Raw genomic sequence first — 16980 nt, forward strand, 5'->3', positions numbered from 1 at the left:
TTCCCTCTAGCCATTGTCTCCAGTGCCACGGACACCTCCCGTGAGGTTATTGCCTCCCCAAGTGTTTGCTTTCCCCTTCTCCCAATGTATGAAACCGGATGTGCCCCAGACATTCAAGACGGTCTGGTTCCAGGAGTTCTGTTGGGGGGGCATATAGTACTGAGTAGTATTTGGCAAAGCTGGCATTGATTTACCCCTGACCAAATAATCTTCCCCCCTCTATGTCCTCTATTTCCATCACCAGCGACTGTTGTCTTGGTGGGGACTCCAGCCAGGCCAGTAATGCCCCCGCTTTGTCCCCCTCCATGTGCTGCCTACTGGTGTATTTCTTGTAGTCAAATCATCTGAGTTTTTCAAGGGTGCTTGTTATCTTGTTTTTGGTCTTGGATATACTAGGAGCCAGGTCTGGGTTGTCTGGTCTGTTACGTTCCAGTGATCTCAATGTCTTCTCATATTTATCGAGTTTCCCTTCTATTGATCTCCTAACCCCATGTGTTCCTGCCATGCACTGGCCCCTGATTGTCACCTTGAATGCCTCCCATTCTTGCGCGCGGGAGGGGGTCGAACCTGCATTGTGTGTGAAAAACTCTTTGATTGCTTCTCGGATAGTTTGTCGGTAGGCACTATCTTCCAAGGACTCTACATTCAGTCGCTAGTCCGGTGTTGGGGGGCGGTCTCTTCACCAGTCCAGTGTAAGCAACAGCGGGTTGTGGTCCGATACTGTGCGGGATAGGTTTTCTGCACTGCGTATCGTGCAGTTTACATCTGGGGAGGTTAGGATTGCGTCTAGTCGGACGTGTAAGTTGTGTATGGGTGAATAAAAGGAATAATCCCTCTCTAATGGGTGGAGGTGCCTCCAGGAGTCGATCAGTCCCCAGTTCTTCTGCCAGTCTGTGAAGCTCTTGGCTGTCCTGTGGATAGGGGAGGACCCCAGTGGTGGGTGGGATCTATCTAGTGCCGTATTCGATATGCAATTGAAATCACCTCCTATTACTGTTGATTGGGTTAGATGGGGTCCCCAGCTATGGGATATTACCTGTAGGAAAGAGCTCTGGTCTTGATTGGGGGCATAAATTCCCGCCAGTGTGATGTCCCTTCCCCCAGACGACCTTTCACCAGCACGTAACGCCCGTCCCTGTCTATAAGTGCTTCCGTTTTTTGGAAGGTGGGTCCCTGGGCGTATCCATATCAGGACACCTCTTGCGTATGCTGAGTATTCTGTGGCATATATCTGACCTCTCCATCTCTTTGTCAGTGCTGTCACCTCTTTCCCTATCAGGTGAGTCTCCAGTAGGATTGCTATTTGTACCCCTTGTCGTTTAATCTGATTGTATACCTTTTATCTCTTACTTTGACTGTTCAGTCCCCTAATGTTCCATGTAAGAATTTTGTAATCTAGTGATCTATCCATGATCATTCTTTGTGTGTGGACCCTTAGTGCAGCTGCGCCTATGTCCCCATTTCTTGAGTGACAATGCCCCGGAGCCTGGCTTGTAGACTCTGTTACGTGCATCTATTTCCCTTGATTGAAACCCCTTACTTACTAGCTTAACAACTTTCCTATAAACCAAACTCCCTATCCCCAGGACCGGTGTCGAAACATTCCCCGTCCAAACTTTCCCCAACTTGATAACCATTGTGTGTGGGGGGCTGATCTAGGACCGTGTGCGGAACCCATAGGCCCGTGTCAACGCATGTTTGTCTCATTACGTGTTTCTATCCCCGAGCCCCGGTGCCCCGGTTATACTTGCTGTTGGTGGATTGTGGATTAATCGCATGTCTGTGGAGCCTGTGCTGCTGCATCGCTTTCCCCTGCTGCCCTCCTTGTCTGTCACCGGCCCTTCATTTGGACAAGCGCGGTTCTTCATTGAGGTTTCAAATGATTTCATCTGATGACCCTGGAGTGATTCGTGGGAGGCTATCAACTGTGTCCTGTGAGGAGCAAGAGATTTCATTTGTCCCGAGTCCTGTTCTGATAAGGATTCCGACCGGTGCGGGGAGGCGGCCCCCCGGAGACCCAAGGATGCCACGGCCCGCACAGCGTCTTGTTTTTCCTTAATTGTCTGGTTGAGTGGCGGTGCCATATCCGCAATGTGCTTCTCTCTTCTCTGAGAAGGCCCCCCTCTTTTTCTGTTATTTCCTTCCTTGCTTTGTTTCTCTGATGGGCCTAGCTCATCAAGCCATTCCCGCACTTGTTGTGGTGCCGTAAAAAAGAGTGTGTCATTATTCTTGATGATCTTTAGTTTGGCTGGAAATAACATGGCGTATTGGATACCTCGTTCTCTAAGATGTTGCTTGACCTCCAAGAAGGTAGCTCTTTGCTTTTGGGTGTTCTTGGTAAAGTCCGGGAAGATCATTATTCTTTGTCCCTCCAAAGTGATCTCACACTTTTCTCGTGCTTGCGATAGGATAAAGTCTTGATCGTTAAAATGCAGGAGTTTTGCTACGATCGGGCGTGGCCTTGCACCAGGAGGGGGGGATCTCGTTGGCACTCTGTGGGCTCTTTCTATTGCAAAGTATTGTGATAGGCCCTCTGGCGCTATTTCTTTGCGTATCCATTGTTCTAGGTATGATTCCATGTCCGGTGCTTCATGCTCAGATTTTTCAGGGATGCCCACCAGACGTAGATTGCTTCTTCGAGCTCTGTTTTTGGCGTCTTTTGCTCGTGACTCGAGTAGTTTAACCCTGGATGTCAGTAAGGTCACAGTTTTAGTGAGTGTCTTGCATTCAGGGGTGAGTTGTTCTAGTGTCTTCTCATTTGCCGTCACTATGGCAGTTAATTTCCTGTGATCGTTTCTGAGAAGCATCAGATCTGCAGACAGGGTGTCAATTTTGAGCTTAGAGCCTCTCTAGACGCCTGAATAGCTTGTAGTAGGGTGTCCAGAGTGGTGCTCCCTTCGGCTTCTCCATGTGTTCCCTCTTTTTGCGAGCTGTTATCTTCTCCTGGGCTTTCCTTTTTCTTGGGCTTGCCCATTTTCAGTTGGTGCGCTGCTTACACCGGGCTGGGTGTGTTTCCCCGTCTGTGCTGGTCGTCTTCTCGATTTCACCCGCTTCTTTTCCCCCCTTTCTTTTTTGTTTTACTTTCTCCCTCCCCTCCTTTTCTGTAGTGGGGGATTCTCAGCGCGTTGTTGCCCTTGTCAGCACATGTTGCCATTGCCAGCATTCATTTTGCTTCGTTCGGTGTGCGGAGTGTTCGGGTCGCCTTGCCCTGCCCCTGTCTTCCAGCGTTACTCGCTCTGATGTTCCCCTAGCTTCCTTTGCCTCTCTGGGTCCCCTTTCAGGGGAGAGGGCCCAGTTCAGGACCCCTGGCCAGCCCCTCCCGGCCTTTGTCAGGTTCTCCGCAGCTCTTGCCGCTCCGGTTCGTTCCCTCTTGGGGGCGTGCCCGGGCTCTCCCAGCCCAGCCGGGTGCATCGCTGGGTTTCGGTGTTTTTTTTTTTTTCCTGGCCCTCCGGTCTAGCGTGTTGTCCCCCTACCCGGTCTCTCCGATTTCCATTGCTTCTTTTTTCCGAAGGAAGGGTCGGAACTGGGGCCCCCAGGTTCCACCCCGCCTCCGCCGGCCCTCTCCTGGGTCTCTGTTCGGGCCCTGCCCTCTTCGTGGGCGCTCCTCCTCACCTCCCTCCCTCTACCGCTCACCTGGTCCTATGTTCTGGGGTCGGCTCTGCCGCCGGTCGCTTTCTCCACGTCTCTTTCTCTTCTTTTCGTGTCGGGGCCGGGCGGCCTTCCTGCTTTCCGCTTGTGTTCAGAGTTAGTTGTGGCGTCTCTGTGGGGCCGCCATTTTGGCCTGCCGCTTTGTTTCGGTTCCGGAGCCGTGGACCCTCCCGGGGGCAGCTAGATCTTTTCAGGCTTCCATTTTTCCGTATACCGGGGTACCTTTGCATATCGCAGGTCTGTTCTGGTCGGCATCGGGGTCAGGGAATCAGGATTGTTGTGTGATGATCGGTGGCCACTGGGAGCTCCGCTTTACGCGTGCTGCTCCATCGGCCTCTAGCCACGCCCCCCTTAATGGGAGAGCATGCAGTAGAGGAGAACGAGACAGATGAAATAGTGGTCAGACATTTTTTTGCCAAGATGCGGTTCATTACAATAGAATATGCTAAAATATCTGGACAAATTGTGCACATTTTTATTAAAAAAGGAGGTCTTTAAAACAGATCATTAATAAATCATAGTGGTTTAGCTATGCACGCACACAAGGGTAAAATAAACCTGCATTTAATGTATTCTCAACCTACTTAGAAACTTGCCTGCCACCGCATTTTGCAATTACAAGGCTCCAATAAACCTCACTTTAAATATTTGTAAGCATTCAAAATTAGCTATATTTTTACATTGGTATCCTTCTTGTCACAAGAGTGACAGTTTGTTAGCAAACAGCACCTCTCTAAAGCCACGTTATGTAAACCTGCGTGTGCATGACAAGAAAATGCAAAGGCGTTTATAAGATGTAATATTATGTGCTCTGCTTAATTACCACTGGCCTTTTCCTGGATTTGATTAATTAGCTAATGGTGATAAAAAAGAACACTGGTTGAAAGGCCTCATCGTGTTGCATTATGGATCTGAAGCCCCTCACCCTTAGCTTCAGCGCCCCTGGTCAGGTACCTCCTTACCTGCCCATTGCCGTCACAGAGTGACCCTCAACCCCATAAATTAAATGCAATATATACTTCTATCCAAACCTGAGTGGGGCTAGGATGTGCCCCAATATAAGTAGAGGAGCCCACTCAGTCTGAAAAAGGGATTCTGTGACCAGCATCCACCCTAATGGTATCGGCCCTACAAGCCCACCCACTGTCTAAAGCGAACTGGCTCCGTACTCTCAATTTGAACTGAATAGTAGCATTCCACTTTGCACTCAGGCCTGCAGCAGGTAATGTGGATCACATGAACTAGCCGAGGTGGCTGACAGCAGGGCCTCCCAGAGATGAGAAGGGTGGAGTCCTTACGTGCAGCCGGGCTGCTGTGGTTTATCTTATGCCCCTGTCTATCGGAAAGCATCTCCTTCTCAAGATGGCGATTGGGCACCACTAAAGCAAATCAGCATTACAATAGATGAAAGGCATTAATGAAGTCCTTAGAACAAGTACAGTTTCAGGCCAAGGTCAGTTCGAGGGAAAATTCTGAAAACTGAGGCTTTACTTAGAGGTAGGGGTCTAAGAGAACCACAGCCGAGTCACCAGCACAGGGAAGCTGAAGTGGCATTCCACACTATAAACACTGAGCGGTGGAACCATGTACTTGACTCCCTGCCCACCTCACAGATTTCTAACGCCATGCATGGAGACCCAATACCAGCACAATTAAGTGCCTTCCCTAAAACTATAAATTCGGAAGCACTGGGAATCCTGCTTGCATATTTCTTCTGTCCCAACATTAGAAGGCTATTGCTTATCCGAAGGCTTGAAGAACCAAGAACGTAACAACAGTAGGAGGTACTTCGAGCACTGTAGTGATACAGATGTTTCATGGGGAATGAATCCCATGTGTCTCTCTATAGCAGAGGTCTTCAATCTGGGGGTCACGACCCCCAGGGGGGGTGTGGATTCCTGGAAAGGGGGTCGTGCATTCCCTCAGCCGATCCTCAAAATGCCTCAGCTGAACTTTCTTTAATTTGAGTCTCCTGTGCTTTGAAAGCCGCACAGACAGCTAAGGAGACCTTCCCAGGGCGTCTGCTTCCTGAATGAAATGCAAATGTGCTCTACGAGCTCATCTGCAAATGTAAAAGGTGCTTTGGAGCAGCTTTAAATGATCAAATCACTCAAAGCTTTGTGAGGACAAATAGTTATTCTTTTTGAAGGGTAATGCAAAGAGTTAACAACTGCGCTGTGAAGTGTGTCCTTTTAATTGTAATTGTATTTCCTCTGGGCTTACTTCACCTGGAGGTGTTGAAGGGACAGCTATTAAAAAAAAGGTATTGCATATGCCCTGGTATTACTTAAATCTACATTTTGGAACCACTGTTTTATATTAAACCTTTTTGTAGTGGCCTATCTTATACTGTGTGTAATGCAAGTATAAAATAATTCCTTACACAGTGCTTTCTGTCACAGGCTATGACCTCTTGGCACTAAAAATACACAAGTCACTATTCTCAACTGCACTAACCAAGATTTAGTTCTGTCACTCTCTGGTTACACACAGACCTCTGCAGTGCATTAACTAATAGAGGTTTCATAATGCACTACAGTGCATTTCCCAATGAGTAGCAACTTTCTTTTATTTATTTTTAATTTAAGCTGGCTGTTATTTTATATGCAACTACCTGATGGTGAAAAACTTTTAAAAAACATAGAGAATGTTTCGGGTTTATTTATGAGAGGGTTGCGCTGCTGGAGCATCACTTTTTTTGATGCTCCAGCGGCACAAGCCTCTCAATCATACCTATGAGGTTACGCAAAGCCACCCTGAGTGGCTTTAAATGGCTTTGTAGATATGAAGAAAGGCATAACAGTGCAAGCCGCTGTATTGCCTTACTTTGCGTCAAGGAGCCGTTCCATGGGCGTTGTGGTGGGTGTACCCATGCAACACCCATGGATTTTGACGCTGCCCCAGATTTATAAAATCATGTAAACTGGAGCAGTGCCAAAATCTTACGCCTCCCCAGAGCAGGCATAATGAGGGGAAATGTTTTAATTTCTCCTTGTTTTTTTCACTTTCCATGTGTGTTGCATTCTGCCGCACATATAGAAAGAGGTACAATGCCTCTCTGAATTGTTTTTGTGCCGGAAGGTGCCCCTTCCTGCACAAATACAATCCTGCCTATGTTGCCACTAAGGCAACAATTGTGCGCCAGCGCAGGGGGAAAGGACAGAAATGCACTGTATTTCATAAATACGGTCCATTCCTGCCCTTTTGTATTGGCATGTGGCAGTGTAGCAAGAAGACTTGCGGCACTGCCCCACGTCAATCCCTCATAAATGAGGGTTGTTTTTTAGCCACAGCCTTGACCACGCCCCCACACTCACTGACCTTTGGTTTGCTAAACACTGTTTAATATTATTTGCTCACAGTAAAAATGATTTGCTGTGGAAAATGGGGACGTTTATTATTGTTGTTGATGAGGAGTACCAGGTTCTAGAAATTTTTATCAGAAGGGGGTCCTTACACCTATTTGTTTCAAGAGGGGGTCCTGGCATCAACCAGTTTGAAGACCTATGCTTTATAGCAATACAACGAGTAAAGCTGAAAATGCACACAGGGTGAATCGTTTTCATCCAGATTAAAAAAATAAGCTGGAAATTTGCTCTCAGTGGTTTCAGACTACATTCGCATTAACTGTCACTTCCTCTTTTCACCTACCAATTTTGGGACTGTTTCAAGACCATTACCACCTGGGAAAAGACTTACTCCTGCCCTTGAAGGGGCTGTATTTGAGACTTTCATGGTGTGAAGATGGCAGGAAGGTGCTTGTGAACACCCACAGACTCAACCTGTAACTCCCACTCACTGGGAGCAGAGCTACTCCCATTCAGTAATACACCATGCTGGTGTAACATTACCTGTGAGTATATGGATGTTGATGTGCAAATTGAAGCTTTGAGTAGTTTTTAACTTACATATGCACACAACTTTGTGAATAATGCCTTTTATCCACGAGGTAAGCTCCAAATGTCCCACTAACCAGCCCACCATAGACATTTTCACATTTCAAGGCATGATTATACATTAATCTCAATGGTAATGCCAGCCTTGCTAAATATTTGGTATTGTATATATCAACGATGCTTGTGGTGCTCTGCGTGTGTGTGTGTGTGTGTGGTATGTGTGTAATGAAACAAAATATCCCTTCAAAAACTTCAAAAAAAGGAAAAATGCACAATCGATTATGAAGTGCATTTTTTCATATCATTTAGCAACATTTTTAAGAAAACAGTCCTATGTATTTATATTAAATAAACAAAACATGAAGGCAAAATGTGTCAAATTCAGAAAAACACGGATCTTGCAGTTTTATTCTTCAGTATGCAGTCTTCACTTGAGCCTTGTGGTTTATTGGAAATGTTTGCACTGTTTCAGTCCCCACTGTCTAGCACATTTAGTAAAATGGTGGTATGGTAGAGTTTGCTTATGTGGATACCACGACGAGAAATTGGGCCTATTTGGTGAGGGTGTTCTAGCCTAGCCCTAAAATGCATTGAGCTTTGTTTTTTTTCTGAAAAAATAATGTAACTTCTAAATTGTTTGTGTTACTTTGCCACTTGACTTCGCAACTTCAATTTATCCATTATGTTGGCAGACTAATTCTGCATAAAAAATTATTTATGGAACTACCTCATCCATCAATGTTTGTATATCAACAAGAAGGTGCACATGATTTTTAGTACTGAGCCCCGTGTTCCTTCTACCCGGGAATGTGGCATGTATGTTATAACACTTGATTTAAAATCACTCTCAAGTGTAGGGCCCTGATGAAGACCCCCGGCATCAAGCCACTCGAAAGGTCGAAATGTGCCAACATATTACTCATCAGCACATAAGGATTGTGAACACAAACCTTTTAATATATTTTTTCATACAATTGTGTTATGTTTACTGTACATACAATTACGTTTCACACATTAATGGACCTTTGTTAATGCAACCACTGTGTTTGTGCCAACAAAACCCTTTTGATGTGTGTGTACAAATAAAAGGATACAACTATCCTCATCCAGAGACAACACTGATTCAGTTATTCTTGTAGGTAATTGTTGGTTGGTTTCCTACTCTTTACTTTTTGAGTGGATGTAATTTGTGTATGGAGACTAGCTTCAAATTTAGCCAGCAGAGCGGCGACACTAGCTCGCGTGCCTGCTATGGAGTTCCAAGTCCCTCTGGGACACTTACCCCTGAGTACAATTACCAATTACATTGGTCATAAAGAGGGCACGTGTGTATCCAAATCTACACACTGCTTTCTTAGGCAGAAAAATTAGTTTCAATTTAATGGATATTCTAGGAACTAAGCCACTGTTATTTTTTACAGGTATGATGTGGATTCCAAGAGCCCTGACCTAACCAAACATGTGAGTAACAGAATCCCATTCGACAGTTAATGCAATCTTCCTGTTCATTCCTTCTGTTTGCTTGTGTTTGCTTCTCGATGGGGGTTTGAAACACTTCCGAGAATTTTCACAACATTCATCACAATACATTTTTTGAAGGCTCCAGGAAAGCACGCCCTCAGTGTGGTGTTTAAATCACTACAACGCCCCGCCCTCCTGGCAATTCCATGTAGTCTGAACTACATGGCGGGAATTTTAATTGACTCGACATCATTTAAGGCCTTTCAAGAGAATAATACAAAAATATGCCCTAGATTATGAGGATATCCATTTCCAGAAAAAAAAATGTAGACGCAAGAGACTAGCTAGTCTACAGAGTAAAGCTTGTAATTACCATTCTCAGATGTATTAATTGGTTTCAGCGTAAATTAGTATCTCATGACTGCAACGAGCCTGTAAAAGGTGCATATCCCAGCTCATCCCTCTGAAAACACTGCGAAGGACATGCACATTCTGGATGATACAACTATGTTTTTGGAAATTCCTGTATTCTTTATTTTTATTTGCATTCTGAGAGCGAAAGAAATTGTGGAATAAAAGAATAGTTGTTAAACATTAGTAGCACATTACTGGAAATGGGTGTGGACTCGATAATTGAAGTATTCTAAAAAGCACACTTTTATCTTGCTGCAGTGAATGTTTGAATCGCTCAGGGAGGGCTGGTGCACTGTTGTATTGGTAGGTTGGACCTCCGTGGGTGAGAGATTAGACTTATCCACAAGATCCATGTGCATGGAGGGGTGGTAGATAAATATAGAGAAATGACCAAAAAGCTGTAACATAGTGCTATTTGCTTATTTGCATGAACATAATTTGGGAGTCACTGACAGTGTTAAAAAGGATGCAGATATTTCTTGCCCATATTTTAATATTAGCATCAGTTTTATGTAAAGTGATGATTTCACTTACTAGGTCAGACCAAATGCTGGTGGGTGGTGAAACATAACTCTAAAATTGCTAAATTTGAAAGCAGATGCAAAAGAGGCACAACAATGGGTATGCTATGTTCACCATATTAGATCCAAAGGGCTAAATTAATTCATTTGGAACCAACTTCCGATTTAGACCTTTTCTGGTTGCACGGCCCTTGAAACCAGGCTTCCAGATCTCTGTCTACTTTGCACCTTGGCTTTTGTGGAGTATTATTCTCAATGTCTTCTTTCCCTTTGATGATTTTGATTTTTCGTCGCCTCTGCCAAATTCCTTCTTAGAATTTCTTACATAAATGTTGGATTAGTACTATTTCACAGAAATGTTCCTATTTGGGTGAATTGAAAGAAATCCAATGACTAAGGTAGAGATTTTTCAGTTATAGAATGTTCCGTCCTGATTTGGATTGGAGTTATGTGTTGTTGTGATGCCCATTGAATTGGATTTGACATATCGTATTCCACTTGGGAATACAAAGTTTCCAATAACTCACTTGCTATACAATCGGATGAGTGTGATGAAATGCCTTTCTTCTGTCGGAACGAAAGTATGAAATGTCTTCCTGTCCGTGAAATGAAATTGTCATCACCCTCCTTTGGAAGGGGGTTGTGAAATGTCACACTCTCCTTTAAAATTTAGGTGTGAAATATCACATCCCTTTCATTTAAAATTGAGATGTTAAATGCTGCACCACTTTTGTTTTTATTAAATTAAGAATAGTAATGATGCCATCTCTTCAGAATGGTGGTATGATTCACTGTGTCAGGGCCACTGATGTTTTGTTTTTCTAAAACAAACTCTAGCTTTGAGTGGCTTCTTTGGAAAATCAGAAATATAAGCAGAGCAGTACCAAAACATAAGCCAGCTGACTCAGTCAAAAGGACAGCATTTTATTTTGCCAAAAGTATAAGCCCTCAACAGAATGGGTGTGATCTTCAATACTTGAACTTGACAGGTCAGTGCTTAATTTGTGCTAGTGTTTGCAGGTACTCAGCTCTGGCACCTATTTCGCAACTCCTGGACATATTTATGACAGTCCACCACATGGCAATGCTGACATTGCTGTCAGTCTATTTTTCTAAAAGCACATGCACAAGGTGTTTAACAACATAATATACAATTAAGGAAAACAATGCCACGAAGGTGCTCCGACTCTTCTTACAGCTTTGGGTCAAGTTATCTAAATAGTCATGTTTGTAGGACTATAATGGTAATGATATGTAGCTGTCTTTCTTACTGGTATTTGACAGTGCTGATGGGGACTGTAGATGGTGCAGACTGCAGTACCCTCTTGAGAAATAACTTGGCCCCAGCAATTGTTAGTTTAGAAAACTAAGCACTGGCACAGCTAAAGAAATGCTCATGTTTAGAGGTGGGGTTGATATGTTTCTAAGAGGCCCATTAGTAACACTTCCTTTCCTTATTTGTGGTCTGCAGGATTTTCTTGGCCAATGTTTCTGCACGCTTGGGGAGATTGTTGGGTCACCGGGAAGTCGTCTGGAGAAACCGCTCATGTAAGACTCTACAATTGTTTGTAAACGTTATGTACTCTGTAATGAAGATTTCTCATCATCCTTTAAGTCTTGAAAACTAGCAGGCCAGCGGAAGATTTAGACTCTTATTATACATCACCTGACACATGACATACTCTTCACCAACACAATCTCTCTTCCAGAATCTCTACCTAATAAGAAATCTCTTATTTCTGTAGAGGTGAATTATGTGTATATATTGCAGGAGTGATTGACTGAAGTTTTCATACCACCCTTCTTTACAAAGAATCAGACTAGTCATTGCTGGTTACTATGTTAATCTTTCCATGCAACATATGACAAAGTAGATGCTGTAGTTACAGGATTCACAGAATGTCTGTATTCAGTTACAAAATGATAGTTAAATCATTAACAATATGTTTTCGAAGGTAAAATGAGAGTGAAATGTCATTATAATGTGTAACTGAACTGCTGAATGCACTATGAAAATCAAAATGACTTCTCATTCGTGGGTCCTTTGTCATGGGAATTGGTGGCGGGACAACAGTTTTTTCAGTTCTTTTTTGAAGGTGTCATAAGAGGTGATTCTGATTTTTAGTATGTTGCGGATCTTAGCATTGTCCCAGAGAAAGATTTTTCAATATCTTTATTTGCTTGAAGAATGGGACTTCCAGAAGCAGGATGTCTGAGTGTGGAATTTGGCTCCCTGAGATAAGCAGTTTCTCCTCAAAGTAAATTGGAGTTCCTAGGTGGGGGTCTTGCATGTAATGCAGGCTCCATTATAGACATGTCTAGCCTCAATGGGGAGCTATTTCAACATAATCAGAATTCGAGATGCCTGACTGAACTTTCTTGAGCCAATGCCTAGACAAGCCACTGCTTGTCAAGTTGGCTTGGGAGTGTCTGTTTGAAGTTTTGGATTTTCCTTCATGTAAGATGTTTCCATAGTCCAACTTTCAAAATCAGTAAGGACTGAATTACTAGTTTCAAACCATCTTGTGGGATTAAGGGTTTAGTACCTCATGGGTGTATAACTAGTACTGTACCCTTTTGAGGTCGAGCGAAAGCTTACGACCTCTTGTAAACTTTTAAGTATACGTCTTTTGTGGGTTTCCGGCTACTTCATTTATTAGTTTCAGTGTCATTTAAAAGTTATTGCTTGATAGTGGTCAATCATGCCTCTTTGTCTCTCCTTCTTCTGTGTTGGAGCAGGGACCAACTACTGTATAATTACACTTTGCCCTGTTTATCTGGTCTGTAGGGGACTTTTCTAATGTTGTTTCCTGCTCTTGTCCAGGGAACCTTCCCTTTTCATTTGCAGAGCATTCTTACTCTGAGCTTAGCTGCAAACAAGGCTAGAAATCAAGCTGGTATCTTGGTCACATTTGGTCTTTGTGGGTTCTTTGCACCCTCTCTCAGCTACCTCCATCCCACCCTTCCTTGGCTGTGTCTGCCTGTGTGCTGAGAGCGAGGGAGGAGGATCACTTGTAATTGCTTATAGCCTAGGCACCCAGCTCTACTAGGACTCTGCAATCCTTAGAGACAGTGCCCACTTCTGCTCCATACTGAGATTCCACTCACAGCTCCATAAGTGCACCCCAGTTCACACACTCCATCAATGGACTGCTGTTCACACACTCCAAGCCATCAGCTGTGCCAGTGCCAGTGCCAGGAACCCCACACACGCTGTATCCCAGAGCACCTCAGTTCTTGCAGTAAGTAAACTCTGCTGCTCCAGTACTGGGACCTTGGGCGCAGCTCCATCAGTGCACTGTAGTTCACACACTCCAAGCCCTCAGCCATGGCAGTGCCAGGAACCCCACACACGCTGCCTGCCAGAGCACCTCAGTTCTTGCAGGCAATGCACTCTGCTGCTCCAGTACTGGGTCCTCGGGCGCAGCTTCATCAGTGCACCTCAGTTCACACACTCCAGGCCTCTCAGCTATGCCAGTACCAGAACCCCACACACGCCATCTGCCAGAGCACCTTAGTTCTTGCAGTCAGTACACTCTGTTGCTCCAGTACTGGGACCTTGGGTGCACCTCCATCAGTGCACCTCAGTTCTACCCGGGCGAGGTCACTTTGTTTCCTATACTGGGACGCGGCTCACAAATAGTTCCATTACAGCACCTCAATTCTAATGTGTAGTTCCACTGCCAAGCCAATACTGGACCCAAAAGAGCACAACACAGCTCAGCCAGTGCACCTCAAGTCTAATATCCAGCGCCACTGTGGATGAGAACCACCACAGCTCCGCCAGAATCCATCAATTCTAACATTCAATGCACATTTCTTCTCAGTACTAAGGCTCCCACACATACCCTTCAGGACTCCTCACTTCTGTGATTAAGAGGTAATGTCACACCCATACTGGGCCCCACTCGCAGATCCTCCAGGGCACCTCCAGGCTATCACCTGGCAATCTGTTATTGCTGTATTGTGGTTCACATACAACTCTGCTGATGCACCTCCTGCTATTCCACACTCTGACTTCTGCTTGCGAATGTGGGGGAGCCAACTAAATCTATTCTTAGCTGCCATCTTTATTTGGGAGGGTCTGTTTCATCTATCTCACTCCGTTCTTTCCTTTACTCTGTTTACGCAAATTTTTTTCTTTCTCCCCTACTTTTCTCTTTTCAGCTCTTAAAATCCATACGTTAACAGTTTTGCTCTTTCTTTCAACTGTTTATTTCTACGCCTCTCCCTTTTTTATTTCCCTCTTCCTCTTGCTACCTCCTCTTTCAAACTTTCAGAAACGTGTTTATCTTCCCTTGTTTCGTTCCTCTCTTTTTTTCAATCAGGCTTTCATTCCTTCACTATTTCTTTCTGTTCCCTTAATTCTTTCTTTGACTTTTTCACTTGCTCTTTCCTTTGAGTTGGTATGCATCATTTTACTTTTCTTCCTTCCCTTCTCTGGTGTTTTTCTTATCTCTATCTGTCAATTCACATTTTACTATAAATCCTTCTTTTTTCCCGAAGTGTCAAAGTGGTTGTCCCATTCTGTGTCTGTAGGATATGTGTCAGTACATACATGCCCTGGTTCTTTCGCTGCTTGTTTCTCTCTTCACCTCTCTTTTTTTCACTAATGTTCATTTTTCTCTTTCTTTTCACACTTCTTTCATTATTTGTTCCGATTTATCTTTCGTTTGCTAGCTTCCAATTTTACGTTTGTCTCACACGTTTGCTCGATTTCTTCTCTTAGTTGTGTTTTCATGATTTCGTTTTGTCTGTCCCTTCTTTCTTTTATGTCTTTGCAACCCCTTCTCTTTCTTCCTTTTGTCTATTGTATTCCTTTCATTTCTGTTTTCCTGCCCCATCTGCTTTCTCTCCTGGGGCCTAGTTATCAGTGGAGCAACAGGTGCAGTGGCACCTGGGCCCAGAGACCTATGGACCTCACTCAACTCTAAATACTGCTGTATTCTAAAAAACTTTCGGTGAACATTATCCTTTCTTACTCCAGGGCCCATGACACCGTTACTACACCACTTGTCCTCTCCATCTTTACTCCCGACTCCCTCTTTCCTTTCACCCTCCAATACGCCCCAAATGATATTTTTGTTATGTGATTTGAGCATTACACTCTAATGCCAAAAGTTTATATCTGATAAAGGTTTACATGATAACTGTATATTTTTTTAGATAGAGGAAGAAGGTAAATGGAAATGCTTTAGTTAAATGATGGGACACTGGAATTATATGGCAGGAAAAGGCAAAATTATGAGGCAGGGTTGACCAATTTATGTGATAAGAAAAGTCCAGTTATAATTGTACAATGCCAATAGCTCTAAATCAAGAAAATACAAGACCTATTGCATTGCAAGTGTGTGTTGCTAGTGTGCTGATGGCTACTTGCCGGGTCAGATCATTGTCCAAGTAAAAGCCTAGTGATTTGGCACATCTTACAATGGCTAGTGGGTATTTAAGAATTGTCATGTGCAGTGCCAAGCATAGACTGGTGTGACACGATAGGAGGACATCAGAAGGAGCTCTGTTTTCATTTAATTAATGATGGTTGTCTGCCTGCACCAGGGCTTCGATTTCTCTGTCCGTGGAGAGGAGGTTGTCAGCTATGGCTGAGTATTTACTGAGTCAAGGTTGCAAGAGATATTAGTGTATTTTGGAGCAGAGGCACAATGTGAAGGTTAAATGGAATCGGTCACAGATTAGGCCCTTGAGGGGCACTTTTCTGGAGAATTGAGGGGCTGGAGAGTGTGTTTGTCAATTTTATGTGCTGACAACTGTTTTCATTAAATGACAAAACCAGTCAACGGCTGCACTATTAAGCCCAATACTCTCATTCATTATGGTTTGTGTGTTTTACTGTGTCAAAGACTTCTAAAATCTCCAGGGTGATGAGGATGTATGAATCTCCTTTGTCTAGAATGTAGAATGCATTGTCGTATTTTCTGAGAATTGTGTTTCTGTGCTGCAGGCTGGCATGAAACTAGCTTGAAGCACATCTAGTAGGTTGTGTACAGCAATGAAAATATTTAGCAAGTCTTCAATGGAACTGTTCACAACCTTTGCCACGAAGGGTAATTAAGTGACTGTCCGGAAACTGTTTAGACCTTTAGAATCCTCGTGTTTTTACCAGATGAGGTTATAGCTGACATATTTGTAAGCTGTTGAGACCTCCGCCTTGTGACGGTAAGTGATGATCAGGTTAATCCTGTAAGGGATAAGAGAATAGCTTATTACTTTGATAAGTGTTGAGAGAGGGAGTTCTAAAACAATATGAGAATGACCTTTTATTTACAATTATGTTGAATATTTTGATGTGTGCCACCTGATGAGCTCTTGTGCTTGATGAAAGAACACGAGTGTTTTTATCCTGGCAGCATAACACAAACTAAATCGGTTAACAAGGACATATTCTTCCAAAGCACTCTCTTCACGAGCGTTTGTATGTAAATATCACCCTTGTCACTTTCCACCAATGTTAAATGGATCAGTGAAATGTGAGCCAAGTATGGGACAGCAGTCCTCTTAAATGTCCCAGACGTTCTTTGGGATAAATGCCCGAGCATTGCAATCAAGAGGGTTGTTCCACAAACACAGAATATTATAGGATCCTTTTCTGCAAAAAAAACGTATAAAGTCAATTTTTAGTCTCAGACCGATCCAATGTATTCCTACACCATCATTGTGTATATGAGGTGTCTCACTGAATTCCAGTGACTGAGAGACATATGTTTAAAATTGTAATCTCCCGCCACTAAATTTGGATGAATGTGAGTGTGAAAGAGACTTTATTCGATGATCAGTAGATGATTTTATAATACTGTCATGAGCATGATTGTGAGAAACTCTAAGGTTAAGCACTTGAAATGCTTTTATTAAAGAGAGTTTTAGCAGATCTTGTAAAAGACAGAGGGCCTGATTACGATCTTGGCGGATGGGATACTCCATCACAAACGTGATGGATATCCCACCCGTCGTTTTACAAGTTCTATTGGATAAAATGGAACTTGTAATCTGGCGGATGAGATATTCGTCATGTTTGTGACGCCATA

General features: G+C 43.7%; 1 protein-coding gene across 1 annotated transcript in view; it reads left to right on the forward strand.

The window, feature by feature from the left end:
• CPNE5 (copine 5) overlaps positions 1 to 16980 on the forward strand; it is a 995886-nt gene that overhangs the window by 529595 nt on the left and 449311 nt on the right. The window contains exons 5-6 of the mRNA XM_069238884.1: positions 8966 to 9005; positions 11412 to 11488. Coding sequence (XP_069094985.1) covers positions 8966 to 9005; positions 11412 to 11488 — 117 coding nt within the window. The remainder of the gene's footprint in view (positions 1 to 8965; positions 9006 to 11411; positions 11489 to 16980) is intronic.

This window comes from Pleurodeles waltl, chromosome 6, assembly GCF_031143425.1.
Source record: "Pleurodeles waltl isolate 20211129_DDA chromosome 6, aPleWal1.hap1.20221129, whole genome shotgun sequence".
Classification (NCBI taxonomy): Eukaryota; Metazoa; Chordata; class Amphibia; order Caudata; family Salamandridae; genus Pleurodeles; species Pleurodeles waltl.